Raw genomic sequence first — 20,126 nt, forward strand, 5'->3', positions numbered from 1 at the left:
ATACAATATATTTTTCTCCAAATGTCCATTAGATATCTAACCAGCTGAAAGATAAGTAATACACTTGAAAGGCCAGGTAACAAAGCTAATTTTTTTTAAGTTGATATTAGGGTGTAAATATCTTTCTTCTTCTTCAGAAAATGATTATAAAATTATACCCTAATGGAAAGTTAAGATATATAGGTATAGATATATATTTTTCGTACTACTATATCTATGTTTTATATACACATGCATGCTCAGTCGCTTCCGTCATGTCCGAGGCTTTGTGATCCCATGGACTGTAACCCACCAGGGTCCCCTGACCATGGGATTTTCCCCACAAGAATATGGGAGTGGATTGATCACCATTTACTCCTCCAGGAGATCTTCCTGACCCAGGGGTGGAACCCACATCTGCACTGCAGGCGGCTTCTTTACTGCTGAGCCACCAAGAAGCCCTGTTTTAGATATATGCACATATATATGCACATATTTCTCTCTCACACACACACACACACACATACACACACACACATCAGGCTTCTATTCCTCAGAGAAACACAAAAGCAAAACAAAGACTGGTTTGACGGATATCCTATTTCTGTCACTACACTGAGATGGCCTTATTTTTGGATCCATGTCTTAGTCGTGGTTAACATTTAGAAACTGTTGAATAGGAAGATAATACAAAATATAAATTGATAAGCTTCAAGATCGCATCAGGCAGATGGAGCTACTTCGGCTCTGCCAACAAAGAGAGCCAAGCTGAAAGATGTTCGGTGTTTGAAAAGGAATCTCCAAAAAGAACTCCGTGTGTGTAAGTCACAGTAAACCTGCACTAGGAAACTTGCTTTTAGCTTCCTGTGGGGAAGAGGGATAAGGAGCAGAACACTCTCTGCCTGGCTTCAGTTAAAACGGACACCACACACATGCACACCACACTCAAGCACGCTATGAGCAGGCTGTTTTGCACGGCGTGGTTTCTAACAGATCGTGCTGCTGTGCTTACCGGCACCGTGGTGGTGTGAACCCGCTGGGCCACGATCATCAGGTCCCTGAGCAGGGTGACGAAACTGCACAGACAATTGAGGAGGATCTTCCGCGCGGCCAGATTGAACACCTGGAGCTCTTCCACCAGTTGGGCATTGAGGGCCTCATATTCCCTTTTGGCCAAGTCTGACTCATCCGCCGCCGCCCGCTGCAAGTAGCTGTTATAGTCCAGCAGTTTGTCATAGCGTTTCTGGATTAGCTTCTGAGGCCCTGGGAACAGGGACAGCAGGGCTGACAGGGGCGTCAGGACGAGCTTCTGCAAATGAGCTGCCTGCCAAAAGAGCAGAACAACGCCATCACGGAGTGAACACCCGATACCAAGCCCGGAGCTGTTAGCAACAGGCTTACTTCCTCTTTGCTGGAGCACAAAGGAAGGCAGAAAAGTACCCAGCCAAGTTCGAAGAGCAAGGGATCATGTTGTGTTTCTTTCTTTTTTTTTTTTTGTCTAGCTAAACCTGTGCAAGGACCTAAAATAGCAACTCTAGACTCTAACGTTGGAACTGAAGAGTGAACAGGAAGAAGAATACAAAAGTTGAAACTTGCACACCCAAACTACGCTCCAGTCTTCTCTCCACAACCATTGGCTTTGTCAGTGGGGTCATCTCCCTCCACACTTTCCCCTTCCCCTTCGTTCTAATCTCAGAGCCAAGTGGAGCTCCTCCCGAATATAGCATTGCAGGTAATCTCCATCTTGGACTACCAAACCTGTATTATTAATAATGCACATATCATTCGCCTCCTTTGCTAGCAATAAAAGGAGGACAGTTGGTCTTAGGAGAGGCTGTGTCTGTTCCTCCCACACCTGCAACGCCCACCCCTTCCCTGTCTACCCTGCTGGTTAAATTTGGTAGTGCAATTGTATCCTCTATACAGAGAGTACCCCCTTATTACAGGTATTTTGTTCCTGTTACGGAAATGGCTAGATAGTTATTGCTTCCTCTTTAAATACCTTGCAAGATTAAGCTGATGCTGATCCTGTGTCCTAAATTGTTCTATTTGTGGGTCTGAGGCATTGAAAATGAACACTGAATCACTGTTTAGCTCCATGCCAGCACCCGAGCAGTCTAGATTTAATTTCTTTTGTTTCCTCTTGCCTCCCCTCTGTTCTAAGTCTCCTATGTTTGCTAACTACCCAATATTTCCCTTTATTATATAGGCTTGGGTGTCATGATTAGGCTATAGCAATTTGGAAAAAGATTTCTCTTTTGTACCCTGAAAGATGTTCTAGTGAATCAACATCTGAGTAGCTGCTGCTGCTGCTGCTAAGTCGCTTCAGTTGTGTCCGACTCTGTGCGACCCCAGAGACGGCAGCCTACCAGGCTCTGCCGTCCCTGAGATTCTCCAGGCAAGAACACTGGAGTGGGTTGCCATTTCCTTCTCCAATGCATAAAGTGAAAAGTGAAAGTGAAGTCGCTCAGTCGTGTCCGACTCTTCACGACCCCATGGACTGCAGCCTACCAGGCTCCTCCGTCCATGGGATTTTCCAGGCAAGAATACTGGAGTGGGGTGCCATCACCTTCTCCGTCTGAGCAGCAGTTTGTATTAAATAACTTATGTGATCCCTGGTAGGGCTTCCCAGGTGATGCTAGTGGTAAAGAGCCTGCCTGCCAGTGCAGGAGACTTGGGTTAGATCCCTGGGTTGGGAAGATACCCTGGAGAAGGACATGGCAACCCACTCCAGTATCCTTGCTTGGAGAATCCCATGCACAGAGGAGAGTTGGACACGACTGAACGACTTAGCACACACTCATGAACTCTGGTAACTTTGTCTGAACTCATGGGAACTGGAGAAGAGGAGGGAAACCAATCTCATATTGGTGCCAGCAATAGCCAGCACAGATTAAATTTGATATCTAGCTTATAAAATAATCAATATACACCTTCAGATTATTTAATGAGTCTGTCAACTAAGCAAAGAATCTGTTTACTGTTCTGGGATGAATTACTGTGTTTGTGACATAGTTGAATGAATAATCTAATTACAATGCTCAGTCACTCAGCCATGTGCGACTCTTTGTGACCCCATGGACTATATCCTGCCAGGCCCCTCTGTCCATGGAATTTTCCAGGCAAGAATACTGGAATGGGTTGTCATTTCCTACTCCACTAATTACAATAATAGAATATAGTTACAATATATATGTTCTGTGACCCACAGACATGAACCAGTTCATCTGTACATAGGAATTATGATTGGAACAGATAAGAATCAGATTTTATTCTCATATTTTGTGCTATACAAAATGTGTAGATAGATATTCTCATGGTTAGATAAAAATAATTGCTCTGCCTTTAGATAGATTTGAGTGCTTAATATTTGATTTTTTTAAAGAGAGTTCAATACACTTTGTTCATACAAAGGTACTTTTATATTGAGCTTTCTAATTTAGCCTAATTTATCATCCTGTGGTTTTATGCAAGGTAGGGAAGGATACCTTATCTCTTCATTCTGTCAGGTTCTGGAGCATGCTTGATGATGGGGAAGCTATATACTATGGTCTTACAGGGTGTTCAATAAATATTTATCACCTTAATGAGTCAGAATTAAACCAGAGAGCAAACCCATGAGGACTTTTCTAAAATGTGCTCACTGTAATTAAGTCCAGAAAACATATAAAGAACTAGGCACATTTTTTCCATTTAACATGTTATAAAAACCCTCTCCTTTCTCCTTGCCTCTCCCAGCCCCTTCCTCCCTCCCATCCATCTAATCTACCATGTTAGTTTCAGATGTAATCATGACTTTCCATTACCCAGTGCCAGGAAAGCTAGATGTCTCTGGGTGTTTTTCTACTGGAGTGGGTGCTGTATCACTTCCCAGGATTCGAAAATATGAGATGGCAGACATTTACTGGGGTTCAGAGCCTGGTAGGAAAGCTAAATATCCTCCAATACAAAGGCCACTCAGTGAAGATTCATCTGACCCCAAATGCCAATAATACCAATACAAAAACAATGTCATTTTCAAGGACCTTCAGGATGATGGAGGAGTCTATTATATCTTTTATATAATACTTGAAATATTATTATGAAATAATAATACCTATCTAGCCCAAGATACTAAATTAAAATAAATATTACTCAGACTAGTTTGCTGCCCAAATACTTTCTTGCCTCAAGCATGTTTCTAATGATTCCCAATTTTTGCTTTATAATTCTGTATATTTTATATAATTCTTAGGAAACAAATATTTTACCACAGAACAGAAGATCTATGACTCTTAAATAAAAGCCCCTTGTGAACAGAAAGGTCTTACTTGGCTTCACTGGTAGCTCAGTTGGTACAGAATCCTCCTACAATGCAGGAGATGCCTAGTTGATTCCCAGTCAGGAAGATCTCCTGGAGAAGGAATAGGCTACCCACTCCAGTATTCTTGGGCTTCCCTGGTGACTCAGATGGTAAAGAATCTGCCTGCAATGTGGGAGACCTGGGTTCAATCCCTGGGTTGGGAAGATCCCCTGGAGAAGAGAACAGCTACCCACTCCAGTGTTTGGGTCTGGAGAATTCCATGGACAGAGCAGCCGGGCAGGCTACAGTCCATGGGCTCATAAAGAGTTGGATACAACTGAGCGACTATTACTCTCTTACATTCCAGTGTATAGTATGTTAATAAAAGTCATCCTCAAAGAATATCTTCACTCCTCCTGTAAAAACTCTAGGCATTTCCAGAGATTCCTCTAAGAAAATCACAGCTTCCTAACTTAATAAATCCCTAATATACCATTTTCAGACTTAAACTAAATGTTGATTTTAAAAGCTGCACAGACACTGGATATCCTACAAACACAGTCTGGAGCCCTCTTAAATTTTAATTATAATAAAAGCCTCACAAATCCACTTCAAAATATTTAATGATTAAAAAAACTCCTGTTTAAATCTACTAATTTTCACATTAGTATTTGCTTTAGTGCACGTTTTATTTTTAGTTCCAAAGAAGTAAATGAAAAGCAGCTTTTCTTCTCACCCTACTATTTCCATTTGCATTCATCTGTGAATATAAATAACTTACAAAGTCTTCAGAGGGATTTGGGGCATTACTTGGAGACTCTGAATAGCTGCTCTCCTCCTCATCTTCGTTGTGTGAAATCTCCTGGAGCTCCATCATGTTCTGCAGAGCTAAAGGCATGGCATCCTGGAAGCCAAGAGCAAAGTTACCAAAAGTGCAAAGTTCTGAAGTGAGTACAAGGAAGTGCATCCTAAATCTGCACTTCATCAATATAACTGGTACCACCGAGAGAAAAAGACAAAGGGAAGGAAAAATTCTGTAAACACTTTGCACAGTCAGGTTACTTGTAATGACCTATATCCTTACTTTTCCCTTTGTCGCTTTCTCGTATTGCTCCGTTGGTACGATGCCCTTTTTTATTAAGTAGAATCCATCTTAAACCCCCTTGTTGGCTATTTTTAATCATTCAATTCTTATAGATCTCTTATTTAAAAAATCACTCCTTTTTGATTTATGTCATCAGTTTTCCTTGATGAATTTAATCTTCTCTTTGAGAGAAGATGATCACACTTTTGTTGAATCAGTTAGTGGAAATAGAAGACTTTTCTGTAGATGTTCCCAGGAGGCACTGACTTCTTGAAAAGTGTATCAGGCACAGGGTTTCCACTGCTCTCTGGATGTTATAACTATGGTTTGATTTTCCTTTCACAGAAATCAGGGCTTTAGGAAGAGATTAGCAAATCTGACTGCAAAATCAGGTTTTGCATCAGTTAATAAAAAGAATATGGCTTGTTGGTTATGTAACATAGAAACTTGTCTCCAAATCACTATGCCTGTCAGCTTAATCTTCTGTATGATCGTCTTTTAAAGCATGCAAACATCTTCCAAAACATATCCAAGAGAAAAACTAGAAAATAGGAAGGGACCATTTATTAACTAGGACTTCCTAAGTGGCTCAGTGGTAAAGAATCCACCTGCCAGGGCAAGAGATGTGAGTTTGATCCCTGGGTGGGAAAAATCCCCTGGAGAAGGATCAGAACTGTAAAGGGGGTGTTACAAATTACCAGTTATAAAATAAATAGAGATATTTGGTTTGTCTTAAAATTGCATGATCATATCTCCATTTTGGGGTTGACTGGGAGGTAGCCTACAGCTAAATTTGAGATGCACATGTGGGTTTTTGTGGTTTTTTATGATCATGGCATCTGGTCCCATCACTTCATGGCAAATAGATGGGGAAACAATGGAAACAGTGAGACTTTCTTTTCTTGAGCTCCAAAATCACTGAAGATGGTGACTGCAGCCATGAAATTAAAAGACACTTGCTCCTTGAAAGAAAAGCTATGACCAACCTAGACAGCATATTAAAAAGCAGAGACATTACTTTGCTGACAAAGGTCCTCTAGTCAAAGCTGTGGTTTTTCCAGTAGTCACAAATGCACGTGAGAGCTGGACCATAAAGAAAGCTGAGTGCCAAAGAATTGATGCTTCTGAACTGTGGTTTTGGAGAAGACTCTTGAGAGTCCCTTGGACAGCAAGGAGATCAAACCAGTCAATCCTAAAGGAAATCAACCCTGAATATTCATTAGAAGGACTGATGCTAAAGTTCTAATACTTTGGCCGCCTGATGAGAAGAACTGACTCGTTAGAAGAGACCCTGATGCTGGGAATGATTGAAGGCAGGAGGAGAAGGGGACAACAGAGGATGAGATGGTTGGATGGCATCACCAGCTTGATGGATGTGGGTTTGGGCAGGTTCCAGGAGTTGACAATTAACAAGGAGGCCTGGTGTGTTGCAGTCCATGGGGTCTCAGAGTCAGACACGACTGAGAGACTGAGCTGAACTGAACTTATGGCCTTTATATTATGCACTTTTTACTTTTTAATTTCTCTAGTTTTATTTTTTCCCCTCTTTTGGTTTTCTTTTTTCCCTCAGTCCTAATCTTAAATTTGCAAATATGTGTTTTCAGGCCAGGAAAAACATATGTTGGTATAATCAAACAAATAATGTTTCTACCTCGTCTGCCATTTAGCATATTATAAAGAAACTATGCTAATGGTCCGGCCCCATGTGGCAAGCATGTGAACCATGCTTGTCCCACTGTATGATGACTTAGATTAGGGGAAGGATGGAAAAGGAAGGGGACAGAGAGCAAAATCCAAGTCTTCGTATTTGCTTCCTTCACCAGCACCTTGGAGCCTCCCAAATTTGGTCCAATAGGTGTCATCATATAAATGAATGAACAGTCACATCTACTCCTTATTAAAACCAGAGACATCAAGACCTTCTTGTAGAGAAACACTGAAAAAGACAGTGGTGTCGCACCCACCTGTATGTGTTGGAGACAGGATGAAATGTTCTTCACACAGTGCCTCACAGTCTTTTCTAAAGATCGAAATAGCTTTTCTTCTCTGTTAAAGGTATTGTCTTTCACCTAAAATATAGATGAAATTATTTTTATAATTCAGAGGAATCTGGTATTTTTTTTTTAAGAAAACCACAAACCATGTTGGCCCAGCATGTTACGAAAAAACTCCTTGTTTAGATGAAAACTTTTCATACTATGCTGACTGTCTTAACACAGTCCTTTCTTTGTCCAGCAATTGACACAACTGATGTTCAATAGTGCAGCAGAGCTGTGTGCTTCACCCAGTCACAGTAGATGTGGGATGCTAAACTTCCCTCTAGAGTTTTTAATGGCATGTATTATATGTGTTCTCCTAAATTACACTGCATTTGTAGGTCTATCAGATAATTAATAAAATGTAAAATGAAATTAAAAATTTGATCTATTGAGTAGAATTTATCATTTTGCTGATATGATTCATCCCTATTTATTTCCCAGTGGTTACTGAGAAAATATTCTTAGGGTCTTGGCTAAAGAAATATCATAATTCGTTACCAGCTCAAATTTGAAAGATGATGAATAATCTTAACAAAAACAGTTCTAGTAGTAAAACCCTGCAGAGTTAAGATGGTGCTCACATGTGTTCAGTTTTTTGTTGTCATTGGTATCTTACATGTATACCTGTTAGCATTCAGAAAAATATGCTTTTTATGTGCTTGTGGCAATTTCTAAGAAGACATTATGCTGTTAATGACGAGAAATATCTCTTGACATTCAAAATTATACAAAAAAAGATCAGAACCAGCTTTGTATCGTCAAAATCTGTGTGAACACACGCCTGTTTTATGGAATATGGTATGTCTAATCAGTTTGGTACTGGCTAATAACTGAAGTTGTTCTCAGTTCTTACATCCATTAGTTTACATGGTTGACCTTAGAACTGAATGCATAGAAAATGGTGACATTTTATTTTAATATTTTTAAGTCCTTTAAAATTGCTTATCTGCAAAGCTTTTCTTTTTTTAATTATTATTATTATTTTTTACTTTACAATATTGTATTGGTTTTGCCATACATCAACATGCATCCGCCACGGGTGTACACGTGTTCCCCATCCTGAACCCCCATCCCACCTCCCTTAGCCTCATTCTTTGTAATCTGCACAAAATTCATCACCCTCTACCCTAGGAGCTCTATGCTCTGAGCCAGTGTGAAGCATAATGCTTGGAAAGAAATCTTTGAAATGTAGTTTTCAAGGACCAACTACTTTACTCTGTGTGTCCTGGCTGGGACCCAGATGATGCTAAAATAAGAGTTTCAAGGATCATGACATGAAAAATATTTCCCAGTTCCACTTCCCTATTTCCGAGCCTTCTCATATTGTGCTATTTTGCTGGATTATGCTGCTGTCCCTTTTCTTCTCTGCAAAGTCCTGTTTATTTTTTTTAAAGACTTGCTCAACTGTCACCCCTGCTACAACTCCTTCCTCTAATTCCTGTTCTTTCCACTCCAGAAAATTAATTGCGCCATCCTATGTGCTCTCACTAGTTAATGATTTAAGCAATTCTCTCCATTGATGGATTGCAAGCATTGGAAAGGAAGTATTTTTTATTAATAATAATAATAATCTGTAACATTTACTAAACACTAACTATGTTTTCAGACAGTAAAGAGCCTGCCTGCAGTGTGGGAGACCTGGGTTCAATCCCTGCGTTGGGAAGATCCCTTGGAGAAGGAAATGGCAACCCATTCTGGTATTCTTGCATGGAGAATCCATGGACTGAGGAGCCTGGTGGGCTATACCATAGGGTTGGAAAGAGTCGAACATGACTGAGTGACTGACACTTTCACTTCACGTTCAAATGTGTTTTAGACACTTATGCTAAAACCTGTCTTCCGTTTTCTCATTTAAGTCTTACACAACCCTATGAAGTAGATACTATGATTACCCCCATTTTAGAGATAAAGAAACAGAAGTTCCAGGAGGTGTGGCAGACATTTTGAACATTCCCCATGTCGACCTTCTACCGATAGAACCTGCCCTTTTAGTTTAAGATGGACACACAGCTGCCCTGGTAGACAGCCCTTCCCAGACTCCCTTGCAGCTGGTTCTGCCCTGGTAACTGGGTTACACGGCAAATTTGGGCAAATAGGATGTGAGCGGAAGTGATGCATTTCATTTCTGAATCTTGGCTTACAACATTGTCCTTGGGACTTTGACTGAAGACATGGCAGTGACCCAGCTTTAATGAGGCAGATGAAGACAATATGTTTAGGGAACAGCACAGCATAAAACTGGGAACTGGGATCCTGGAGGATCTTGTGCAGCACAGCACATCTGGATGATTATAAGAGAGAGAATCTCTCTGTGACCTAATATAAAAAGTTAAAGAAACTTACCCATGTTAATAGGACTAGGATTCCAGCCCAAACTGTCTGAATTTAGAACTCTTTGCATTTGCAATCTCTAACAGTGTTGGGTACAAAGGAGTTCAATATATGTGTGATGAATGGAATAGAATCTTCCTCTTGGGTAACAGTTTTATACCCTAACTCCACCAAATATTTCACTTGAGCTGCTGACAAGTGCAAAATTGACTGATTTGAGATTTATCTTTTCTACAGTCCAGCATATGCAGCTGATTTTCTGATTAACAGTGAAATGCTTCATTGCTGACAGGACATCCTCTCAAAAGATTAATGGGAAAAAATCTAATTAATATCCCTTCAGGCTACTTTAACTACAATTCACTTTAAGTTTGCAATTGGAAAATATCAGAAGTTGATGGCAAATGCATTAAAGACTGGAACAGCTTCTACAGGAGCCTGCCCAGGATTAAGACCTGGATATTGTTCCTCAATAGTATTGTCTTGGATCAGAAGCAACATTCTAAAGAGTAGAGGAGAATTGTTTACATTGCATTTACACATGTTCATGGAGGCTACGGTCTCTTCTTCAAATGAATTCCCAATTCAATTCTGTTACTATGACCACACGCCATAAATGTCCCAAGCTTCCCATGTTATAGTTCCACATTGAAGAGAGGGAGGCCTGGAATTATCTCCTCTATTCAATGGAAGAAAAGCAAGAAGTAAGTACAGGATGATATAAGCCATATGTTGTAAGAATATCCATATTGGGTATGGTAGGGAACGGACAATGCAGCCACAGGAGGAAAAGAGAATGAAGCTTGGAGGTTGATTATACTCACAGGTCCTAGAGAAGTGGTCACCGTATGTCATGCAGGATCACAGGGGAATCAGTGAGACTGCGTCATTTGGCAGGAAGGAGCAAGGGAAAAGTCAAGGCTAGAGTCTTTATTGGAGTTTCTGTGAGAAATCACAGAGAAGGAGCTGGGGCAGGGTAAAATGTTTAGAACTAGCCAGTTTGAATAATTCCAGCAGGCTTTGGGCTATAGAAGTGGTTCTGGTTGCCTGGTACCTGGCCTTGGAATGATCGAGGGCAGAGAAATATTGGTTTCACCTGTGAGATTTAGATAAGGAGATGGTTGTGGCTCTAGACCCAGGATTGGTTGGTCTGCAAATGAAAGAAGCAATTCCAGCTGAGTTCTTTGCCCTCTGTAAGAGTGGGTTAGCCCTACCAGTGGCATTTTCTTTGGCCTGCAAGCTTTTTTAAGATGGCAAAACATCATAAAACACAGGAAGTATAAGATATGATTAATACATTAAGCATAAAGAAGTTTTATCTGCAAGGGAGTAAGAAGTCTGCAGGTTAAAAGATAAATAACAGTATTTTATATGCAAAATAAGATAGTGATAATGATAGCCAATATATTGAATACTTACACATTATGTTAAGCACTTTTTAAAATATGTATCATTTCATTGTGTTAGGTAGTTAGAATAGGAAAAAGGAGTCCAAAATGGCAGTGGCTAAAAGACAAAGAGAGGAAAAAAACCTGCAAATATGGAACAAAAGAAAATCCGAGGACAGGAATGAGAACCTCAGGTGAAACAAACAGGCCCCCTTCTCAGCCAGCCCAATTTGCATAGGGCAGGCTCAAGGGGTGGAATAGACAAACATAAAAAAGAGGAATCCAAGACGGATAGATGCCTCTCCTTAGGGCGTCTATCCTTTGGGGTCAGCCTGCCCTCATGCCTTGAGGGTGTACTATCCTTTGCCAAATAAAACTCTGAGCTATAACACTCGTCTGCCATTTCAAATCTTTGCTTCGGCAAGACAGAACCAAGGCCATTACACACTCCCCCAACAATTGAATCCTCACAACCACTTCCTGTATTAGGTCCTACTATAATCCACTACTATAATTTACAGATGGTTACAAGGAGATCCAACCAGTCCATTCTAAAGGAGATCAGCCCTGGGTGTTCTTTGGAAGGAATGATGCTAAAGCTGAAACTCCAGTACTTCGGCCACCTCATGCGAAGAGTTGACTCACTGGAAAAGACTCTGATGCTGGGAGGGATTGGGGGCAGGAGGAGAAGGGGACAACAGAGGATGAGATGGCTGGATGGCATCACCGACTCAATGGACGTGAGTTTGAGTGAACTCCAGGAGTTGGTCATGGACAGGGAGGCCTGGCGTGCTGCGATTCATGGGGTCGCAAAGAGTCAGACCCAACTGAGCGACTGAACTGAACTGAACTGAATATTGAATTTATGCACCTAAAGAAAAATATTTATTAAGTGGTAAAATTGAGGTTCAAACCCAGGTCTGAATGACTTCAGAAACTTTGCTCTTAATTTCTGTGCTGACTCCTGCGAATACTAACAGGGCCAAGGCTGAGATACATTGAGTAAGTGTGTCAGGTGTTCAGAAGAGAAGAGACCACTTCTAGCTTAGTGGTCTGAAAGCTGCAAAGACTTAATGAAACGAAAAAAAAACACAGCAGCCAAACAGTGAGGTAGATAAGAAGAGTCAGAGCTGAACCAGTTGCCTCTAGTTCAAAGTAAAAACTTTTGTTAGAGATGCTAACATAATGAAGAATGAAATCAGGCACAGGAAAAGGGGGGTCGGGAAGTACTATCTAGTATCTTAAGAACTGTTCTGCCTACTTTTGGTTAGAGGCCCACTGTATTACCACTTCTGGGCCTTGACCTTTCTATCTTGTGATTTTCAATTTCCAGATCAATCAGCTTAAAAGTATCTGGAGTCTTTATAAAAATACAAACTTTGAGGTTACACGTTTGAACCAAGTGGAACCCAGGAATTTATATTTTGGCAAGTTCCTCAGGTCATTCTCATGCACATTAAAGCTTGAGAGGCTTTGCTAATCCATTAATTGTTTATTAGGGATTCAGATGAAAGTGTTCAGGATGACACCAAAGAGTTACCCAGGAATATAATGCACCTGAGAGTAGGGGAAGAGGAAAGGGATAACAGGTAGGAAAAATCACACTAAGATAGGCCTCCAAACACTATAGGTGAAATAAATATAAGATGAACACGAAGGGTACTAAAAGAAATGAGATTTTAAAAAGCAGAAAGGAGACAGATGAAAGGAGGGCATTGCCTTGGGTGAGATTATGTGCTAATTTGGATTCCCCGGTGGCTCAGATGATGAAGAGTCTGCCTACAATGCGGGAGACCTGGGTTCGATCCCTGGGTCCCCTGGAGAAGGAAATGGCAATCCACTCTTGTAATCTTGTCTGTAAAATCCCACGGATGAAGGAGCCTAAGAGGCTACAGTCCACGGGGTTGCAAAGAGTTGGACACAACTTTCTTTCATGTGCTAATTGATGGTGTCAGGACTCCTGGGGCATCCTTTGTTGATCCCTGTCCTGTCCTTATCTCTCCTTTGTCCTCTCCATGAATGGAAGCACCACAGCTAAAATAGAGTCAAAACTACCCTCTAAACCACCACCACCCAATGCATTATCCCACAGGAGGGAGGGAGGGGGCGGGGAGAGAGAGAAAGAAAGGAACAGCTCTGGGCAGTTACCTTGATTGTCAGTGTGTTCCAGAAACAGCTCTGATAACAATGAAACGAAATCTCACAAAAGTATCAGTGTTTGTGTTCCCCAGGAAAATGTTTGTGGCCTAAGAAGAAAAATTACCTGTGATTCTCCTCTGGTCAGAATTTTTAGATGATTTGTCACTCTTTTTGATTTCTTGCTAATTGAATGAATATTTAGTTTAGACAATTTATCTTTAAGTGATTCTTCCTCATCATTCTTCTTGTATTTCAGAACTGAAATGGAAGAAGGCAATAACATATTTGAACACATGCGGTACAGAAAGTGTGTGTTTCATCCAAAGTATTTAAGAATAATATTTATATTTGAGATAAAACTCTGAGTTTTGGCTCATGCTTGTTGCTCTTCCCCACCACTAACCTTCAGAAACCATCCTAGGACTTGAGCTCCTCAAAGCCCAACTGCATTTACCTCCCACATTAGAGAAATTCCTGATACTGGGGGAAAAACTAAGCTCTTTTCTCTCTTCTTAGACAATACTCTTGTTATTTGGGATCTCCAGAATGAAGCATCAAGACCTAATGGAAAGACAACTGCAGCCAACATGAGACCTCATATCCATCCTAAAATTGTCTCCACTAGCTGAGAGATTTAAGGTAAGTTGAGCCATCCCTCTGAGCTATACTTTTTTATCTTTAAAATTATTTTCCCTCTCATATTGTTCAAAATGTTAACTATCCCCAACCTTCAGCTTTGGTAAGGATGTGGTGAGAGTGGCATACTAATACACCGTTGATGAAGAGTAAATCAATATAGTTTTTGTACAGAATAATTTGGCAGAACCTTAAATATAACAATAGTATAGTCTATGACCAGGAAGTCCATGTAGAGAAATATACTTCCCATAATCAAGCCTACAAAGTTTTATTTGCTAGAGCATTTTTCCTAATGGCAGAATGTTGGAAACAATCTAAAAGTTTATCCATAGAGGTATAGTTTAATAAATTATGACACATTTTTAAATGGACTACTATGGAGCCATTTAAAAGAAGACCACATTAACTTGAAAAATGTTCATGATATACAATTAAGTTTTTTGAAAGACCCAGAAAACAGTAGTGTCATACATGTTGCAGAAGGAAGGGAACAAGGAGGAGAGAGATGAAAGAAAATAGAAAAAAAAAGGATATGAAAATTCTAAAGAAAACTTACTAAAATGTTAGTATGCAAACTGGAACCATGGAGTAGAAAAATTTTCCTCATTAAAACTTTGAAATTTGAAGATTAAGCAAACAGCAAAGTTAATTTAATACAACAGCTATTGTCCATATCCCAGCTTTATCAAACACTCACATTTTGCCTTGTTTCTAATCTTTTTATTTTAAAAAAATCACATAATAGTTGAAGCTTCTCTGATCCCCATCTTTGATCCCTAAATGGTGATACTCAATTATGAGCTTTATTATATCTGTATCTATTTTCATGCCTTTACTTTGTAGGTATGTAGTCATATACCATATAGTATTATTTTGAATATTTTCAGTCTTTTTTAAAAATGGTACCATATTGCATTCATTCTTCTGTCACTTGCTAGTTTACTTTTTTAAAAAAGTCAACATTGTGTTTTCAAGATTTATCCAACTGATACATGTACTTTAATTTTATGCTCTTATGGTATCGTAGTTTATAATACACAGTTTATCTATCTGAATTAATATGGAAGCCACTCTCCATTTTCTTTGTGTGCTTGTTTCTTTCTTTTTTTTCCTTTTGCTATTATGAACACTGCTAGTTACTTGTATACCTCTCCACCAGCATATGAGCCAGTTTCTCAAATATCTAGAAACTGATTTTCTGTGTCTTGGGTGTATGCATTTTCAACTTAATAAATATTGTCAAATTGTTCTCCAAAGTGGTGATTCCAATTTACATCCTTCTGTTCAGTTCAGTTCAGTCACTCGGTCATGTCTGACTCTTTGCAACCCCATGGACTGCAGCACACCAGGCCTCTCTGTCCATCACCAACTCCTGGAGCTTACTCAAACATATGTCCATTGAGTCAGTGATGCCATCCAACCATCTCATCCTCTGTCTTCCCCATCTTCTCCTTCCTTCAATCTTTCCCAGCATCAGGGTCTTTTCAAAGGAGTCAGCTTTTTGCATCAGGTGGCCAAAGTATTAGAGTTTCAGCTTCAGTATCAGTCCTTCCAATGAATATTCAGGACTGATTTCCTTTAGGATTTACATTCTTACCTGCAAACTAATACTCAGCACTTAACATTATTCACTAAAAATCTCATTGCCAATCTTATGGGCTGAAAACACTTGTCATTATGTTTTTAATTTGCATTTCCCTGATTACTAGTGGATATTAGCATTTAAAAATGTATTGGTTTTTTTCTGTGAGTTGCTCATTTTTATTATTAACATTTTTTGTATTAGAATATTTTTATTTATTTAGTATCAATAATTATATATTCTAGATAGTAATCCTTTGTTTATGGGCTATTTTTTTATGGCATCTTTTGTTCTGCAACTTTCCCTTTTCACTCTATGCTCTTCTTTATAGTTACAATTTATTAATACAAATACATACAATTTTTAAAATAAAAATTAGAAAATAAAGGCAATAAAAATAAACACAGTGGTTGGATCAATTAGCTCCACAGTTCTACCATTGCTCTAAATGTTGAACTGAGATTTAAAGTTAGAACTACAAAGCCAATTAAGAATTTATGGACGCAAATCACACTGAGAGAGGACCCACGGTCTACCCCAATGCACTGCTAACTCTGAGAAGATAGAAACCATCTAATTGTGCTTCCTGTTTTAAAATCTACATTCTCCTTGAGAGGTGAATCTTACCTCTTAGCTGGGCTTCCCTGGTGGCTCAGATGGTCAAGAATCTGCCAGCAGTGTGGGAAACCCATGTTCGATCCCTGGGTTGGGAAGATCCCCTGGAGTAGGAAATGGCAACCTGCTCCAGTATTTTTGCCTGGGAAATCCCATGGACAGAGGAGCCTGGCGGGCTATAGCTCATGTTGTTGCAAAACGTTGGATACAACTGAGTGACTAACACTTGACCTCTTAGTTAATGAACAGTTAAGAATAATTTGTTAATCTGAGAAAGAAATACAATTGCTCCTTCATGGAGCAATTATTGCCCAAAATACCCATTCTCTGTGTTCCAGAACCAAATAAGCCTGTTGTTTAGCCAGGTCATCCTCCCTGTATCCACCTTTCTCACCACCGCTTTTCAGCTCTAGCTATTCACTGCTCCCAACTACCTGGCCATTCCTTCTGCCATATATATATAACACCAAGAACAGGAGGATCATATGCTGTAGGTTTCTTCAGCCCATAATATGTCACCAGGCATGTGGTGGTCAAAAGAGGTTGAGTGTAGGGCTGTTTGATGAAAAGTTGTCAAAGTTTGTGTCTCGTGATCTTCTTCAGAACCTAGCTAGAAAGGCAAAACCATCCTCTCCTCCCTGGCCTGTATCTCTAGATATAAAATGATCATTATCACAGCACCTTCTGTAACTTCTGACACATTCTGATCCTCCAAAAGATAAACAGAAGATTCCAACCCAAAACTCCCACTTCATCATATCTCCTCTTACCTAAATCTTTTCGTCTTTTGAGTTCATTAATGTTTACATTAATGTGTTTCACGGCGGCATAGGCATCTTCCAGTGCTTGGAAGTCTGGGTGAGAGGAAGGGGTGGAATTCCGGAGTTCACACAGTAATAGAGGGTACTTCATCACTCGCTGAATTGGCTTGATCATCAAAGAGCCCATGTCCAGTAAGTTTGGTTTGCCTCTGCAATAAAGATACATCATATCAGTTTCACAAACATTTGTCTTCTTAACTCCTTTTTATTTTTGTGATTTTTTTATGATTAATCTTGAAGATGATTTTCACCCTTTTCTTCTCTGATTTGGCTATGTTCAATTTCTAAATGAAGCAAGGGCAATAGGTGACAGAAAGAAGCAAGGCTGAAAGAGTCTACTTCTAAACAAAATTTAAAAGAAAACAAGTATATTTGTCTACCTAAAAGGACTGAAAGCATGATTTCCAACTATGTTCCACTTACAGGTTTTTTTAAATAACAGGCTTTATAATAATAGTGGGAAACAATTTTAGACTGTACTTTTCCATGACAACGAAGAAAAATGTATTTTCTTGATGTTATTTTTGATATTAAGTGAGGAGAATACAGTCATCATTTAAAAATCTAAACACAAAGTTTGTTTTCTTTCTTCTACCAAATTGAGAAGTTGAACTTACAGTGTTCCAGAGGTTCCACCACAGTCCCCAAAAGAGATTTATAATAAATGCAATGCTGCTGCTGCTAAGTCGCTTCAGTCGTGTCCGACTCTGTGCGACCCCATAGACGGCAGCCCACCAGGCTCCTCTGTCCCTGGGATTCTCCAGGCAAGAATACTGGAGTGGGTTGCCATTTCCTCCTCCAATACATGCATGTGACCCTACAGACGGCAGCCCACCAGGCTCCTCCATCCCTAGGATTCTCCAGGCAAGAATATTGGAGTGGGTTGCCATTTCCTTCTCCAAATAAATGCAATACTTCTCTAGATGTTATTAATGCCATAACTATCACTGATCATTACTAGTACACAATGCCTTTCCATGTGGACTTCCTCTTAGCCCACAGGTCTTCAAATGGCTACACAAAAGTGAGCACTCACCCCTGGCTATCCCCTTCAGAGCTTCTGAGATGAGCCTAGAGTCAATCCCACTAGCCGAGAAGTCTACAGGAAAAGAAAAAGCTACAAACTTGATCATGCCATTGTCCACTGGACATCCATTGTCCAACCCACTGGATTCATTTTTTTTCAGCCAGAAATCAGTGGTTTCTAAAAGCCTCTTTATGCAAAGAGGCAAAAAAAGAGACACTGTAAGAGGAACATGGATGAAAATTGTGTTTTGAGCCCCTTCTGATGGAAAGATATACTCATTGGTTTTCCTTTAGATTTTTATTTAGAAGACAGAGAATACAGACAGACATGGCTTTCAAATTCTGATGGGTGAATGTTTCATTCTTCAATTATTTTTCCAGTACTTTATGGGTGGACAACAGACTACATAATTGAAATGGTGAAATGGATCTAAAAACTTGGAACAAAGTTAGCAAAGTTACATCACTAGAAATGAAGATAACCCAGAGATCATCTATTTGAACTCTTCATTTGATAAATCAGAAACTAAGGAAATTTATCACACGTAAGTGCAAATATGGTGCACACACACACACACCAATCACTCTGTCACATGTGCTCATTTTATTTTCACTATAGCACTTAGCACTATCTGGAATTGTCTTTTTTTCTCTATTGATCAGTTTATATTCAATTTGTCTGTCACCATTATATGTCCAACATGACATATAATATTCTCTCAATGAATATTTGTAGCTTGAAATAATAGATTACTTACATTTTCTGTAATGTGCTGTTATTTTACATTGAACTTTTTCCCCCCAAAACTTGCACAATAGTTCTGAATAAATGACTGAGTTTTATTTACGTGTTGAGAAAATAATTGGTATCCATAGAGACAAACACTGAATCAACCCAAAAGACAACATTTTTTAAAGGAAAACCAAAATAAATGTTAAAGGTTTGCAAGGGAGTAAAGAATTGCTTTTTATTAGCTTAAAATTTCTTGAAGCATAGTTGATTGACAGTGTTGTGTTAATTTTTACTGTACAACAAAGTGACTCAGTTATACCTATATATTCTTTTTCATATTCTTTTCCATTGTAGTTTATCAGAGGACATTGAATAGAGTTCTGGTGTTACACAGTAGGACCTTGTTGTTTATCCATCCTGTATATAATAGTTTGCCTCTGCTAACCCCAAACTCTCAGTCTTTCCCTTCCCTATACTCTCCTCCTCGTTGACAACAAGTCTGTTCTCTGTGAGTCTGTGAGCCTGTTTCTGTTTCATAGTCGAGTTCACTTGGGTCATGTTTTAGACACATATAAGGATATCATGTGGTATTTGTCTTTGTCTTTCTCACTTACTCCACTTAGCATGATAATCTCTAGATTCATCCATGTAGCTGCAAATGGCATTATTTCATTTTTATGGCTGACTGATATTCCATTACTCAGTGTGTATTTATAGTGTCTTCTTCATTCATATGTTGATGGACATTTAGGTTGTTTCCATGTTTTGCCTATTGTAAACAGTGCTGTTATAAACATGGGAGAGAATGTATCTTTTCAAATTATAGTTTTGTCTGGATATCTACCCAGGAATGGGATTGCTAGATCCAATGGCAACTCTATCTTTAGTTTTTTGAGGAATCTCCATACTGTTTCCACAGTGGCTGTACCAATTTACATTCCCACCAACAGTGTAAGAGGATTTCCTTTTCTCCACACTCTCTACACCACTTATTATTTGTAGACTTTTTAATGATGGCCATTCTGACTGGTGTGAAAGAGTACCTCATTGATTTTGATATGTATTTCTCTAGTAATTAGTAACATTGAGCATTTTTTCCTGTGTCTATTGGCCATCTATATGTCTTCTTTAGAGAAATGTCTATTTAAATCTTCTGTCCATATTTAAAAATTGGTTTGTTTGTGTTTTTTTGTTGTTGTTGTTGTTGAGTTGTGTGAGCTATTAGTATACCTTGAAATTAAGCCCTTGTCAGTCCCATCATTTGTGAATATTTTCTTCCATTCCATAGGTTGTCTTTTCATTTTGTTTATGGTTTCTTTTGCTGGTTACAGTTTTCAAAGATTATAAGTTTGATAAGATCCCATTTGTTTATTTTTACTTTTATTTCTACTGCCTTGGGAGATTGACCTAAGAAAACATTGGTACTATGTACATCAGAGAATGTTTTGCCTATGTTCTTTTCTGGGAC

The 20,126-nt window shown here is 39.3% G+C and overlaps 1 protein-coding gene across 1 annotated transcript in view; it reads right to left on the reverse strand.

Moving 5' to 3' along the window:
• The window catches only part of ARHGEF38 (Rho guanine nucleotide exchange factor 38), a 155,691-nt gene that overhangs the window by 18,113 nt on the left and 117,452 nt on the right, over positions 1–20,126 (reverse strand). The window contains exons 6-10 of the mRNA XM_027543911.1: positions 16,849–17,048; positions 13,367–13,500; positions 7,310–7,414; positions 5,043–5,165; positions 992–1,303 (exon numbers count right to left, since the gene is read on the reverse strand). Of these exons, the coding sequence (XP_027399712.1) occupies positions 992–1,303; positions 5,043–5,165; positions 7,310–7,414; positions 13,367–13,500; positions 16,849–17,048 (874 nt within the window). The remainder of the gene's footprint in view (positions 1–991; positions 1,304–5,042; positions 5,166–7,309; positions 7,415–13,366; positions 13,501–16,848; positions 17,049–20,126) is intronic.

Source organism: Bos indicus x Bos taurus, chromosome 6 (assembly GCF_003369695.1).
Source record: "Bos indicus x Bos taurus breed Angus x Brahman F1 hybrid chromosome 6, Bos_hybrid_MaternalHap_v2.0, whole genome shotgun sequence".
NCBI lineage: Eukaryota > Metazoa > Chordata > Mammalia > Artiodactyla > Bovidae > Bos > Bos indicus x Bos taurus.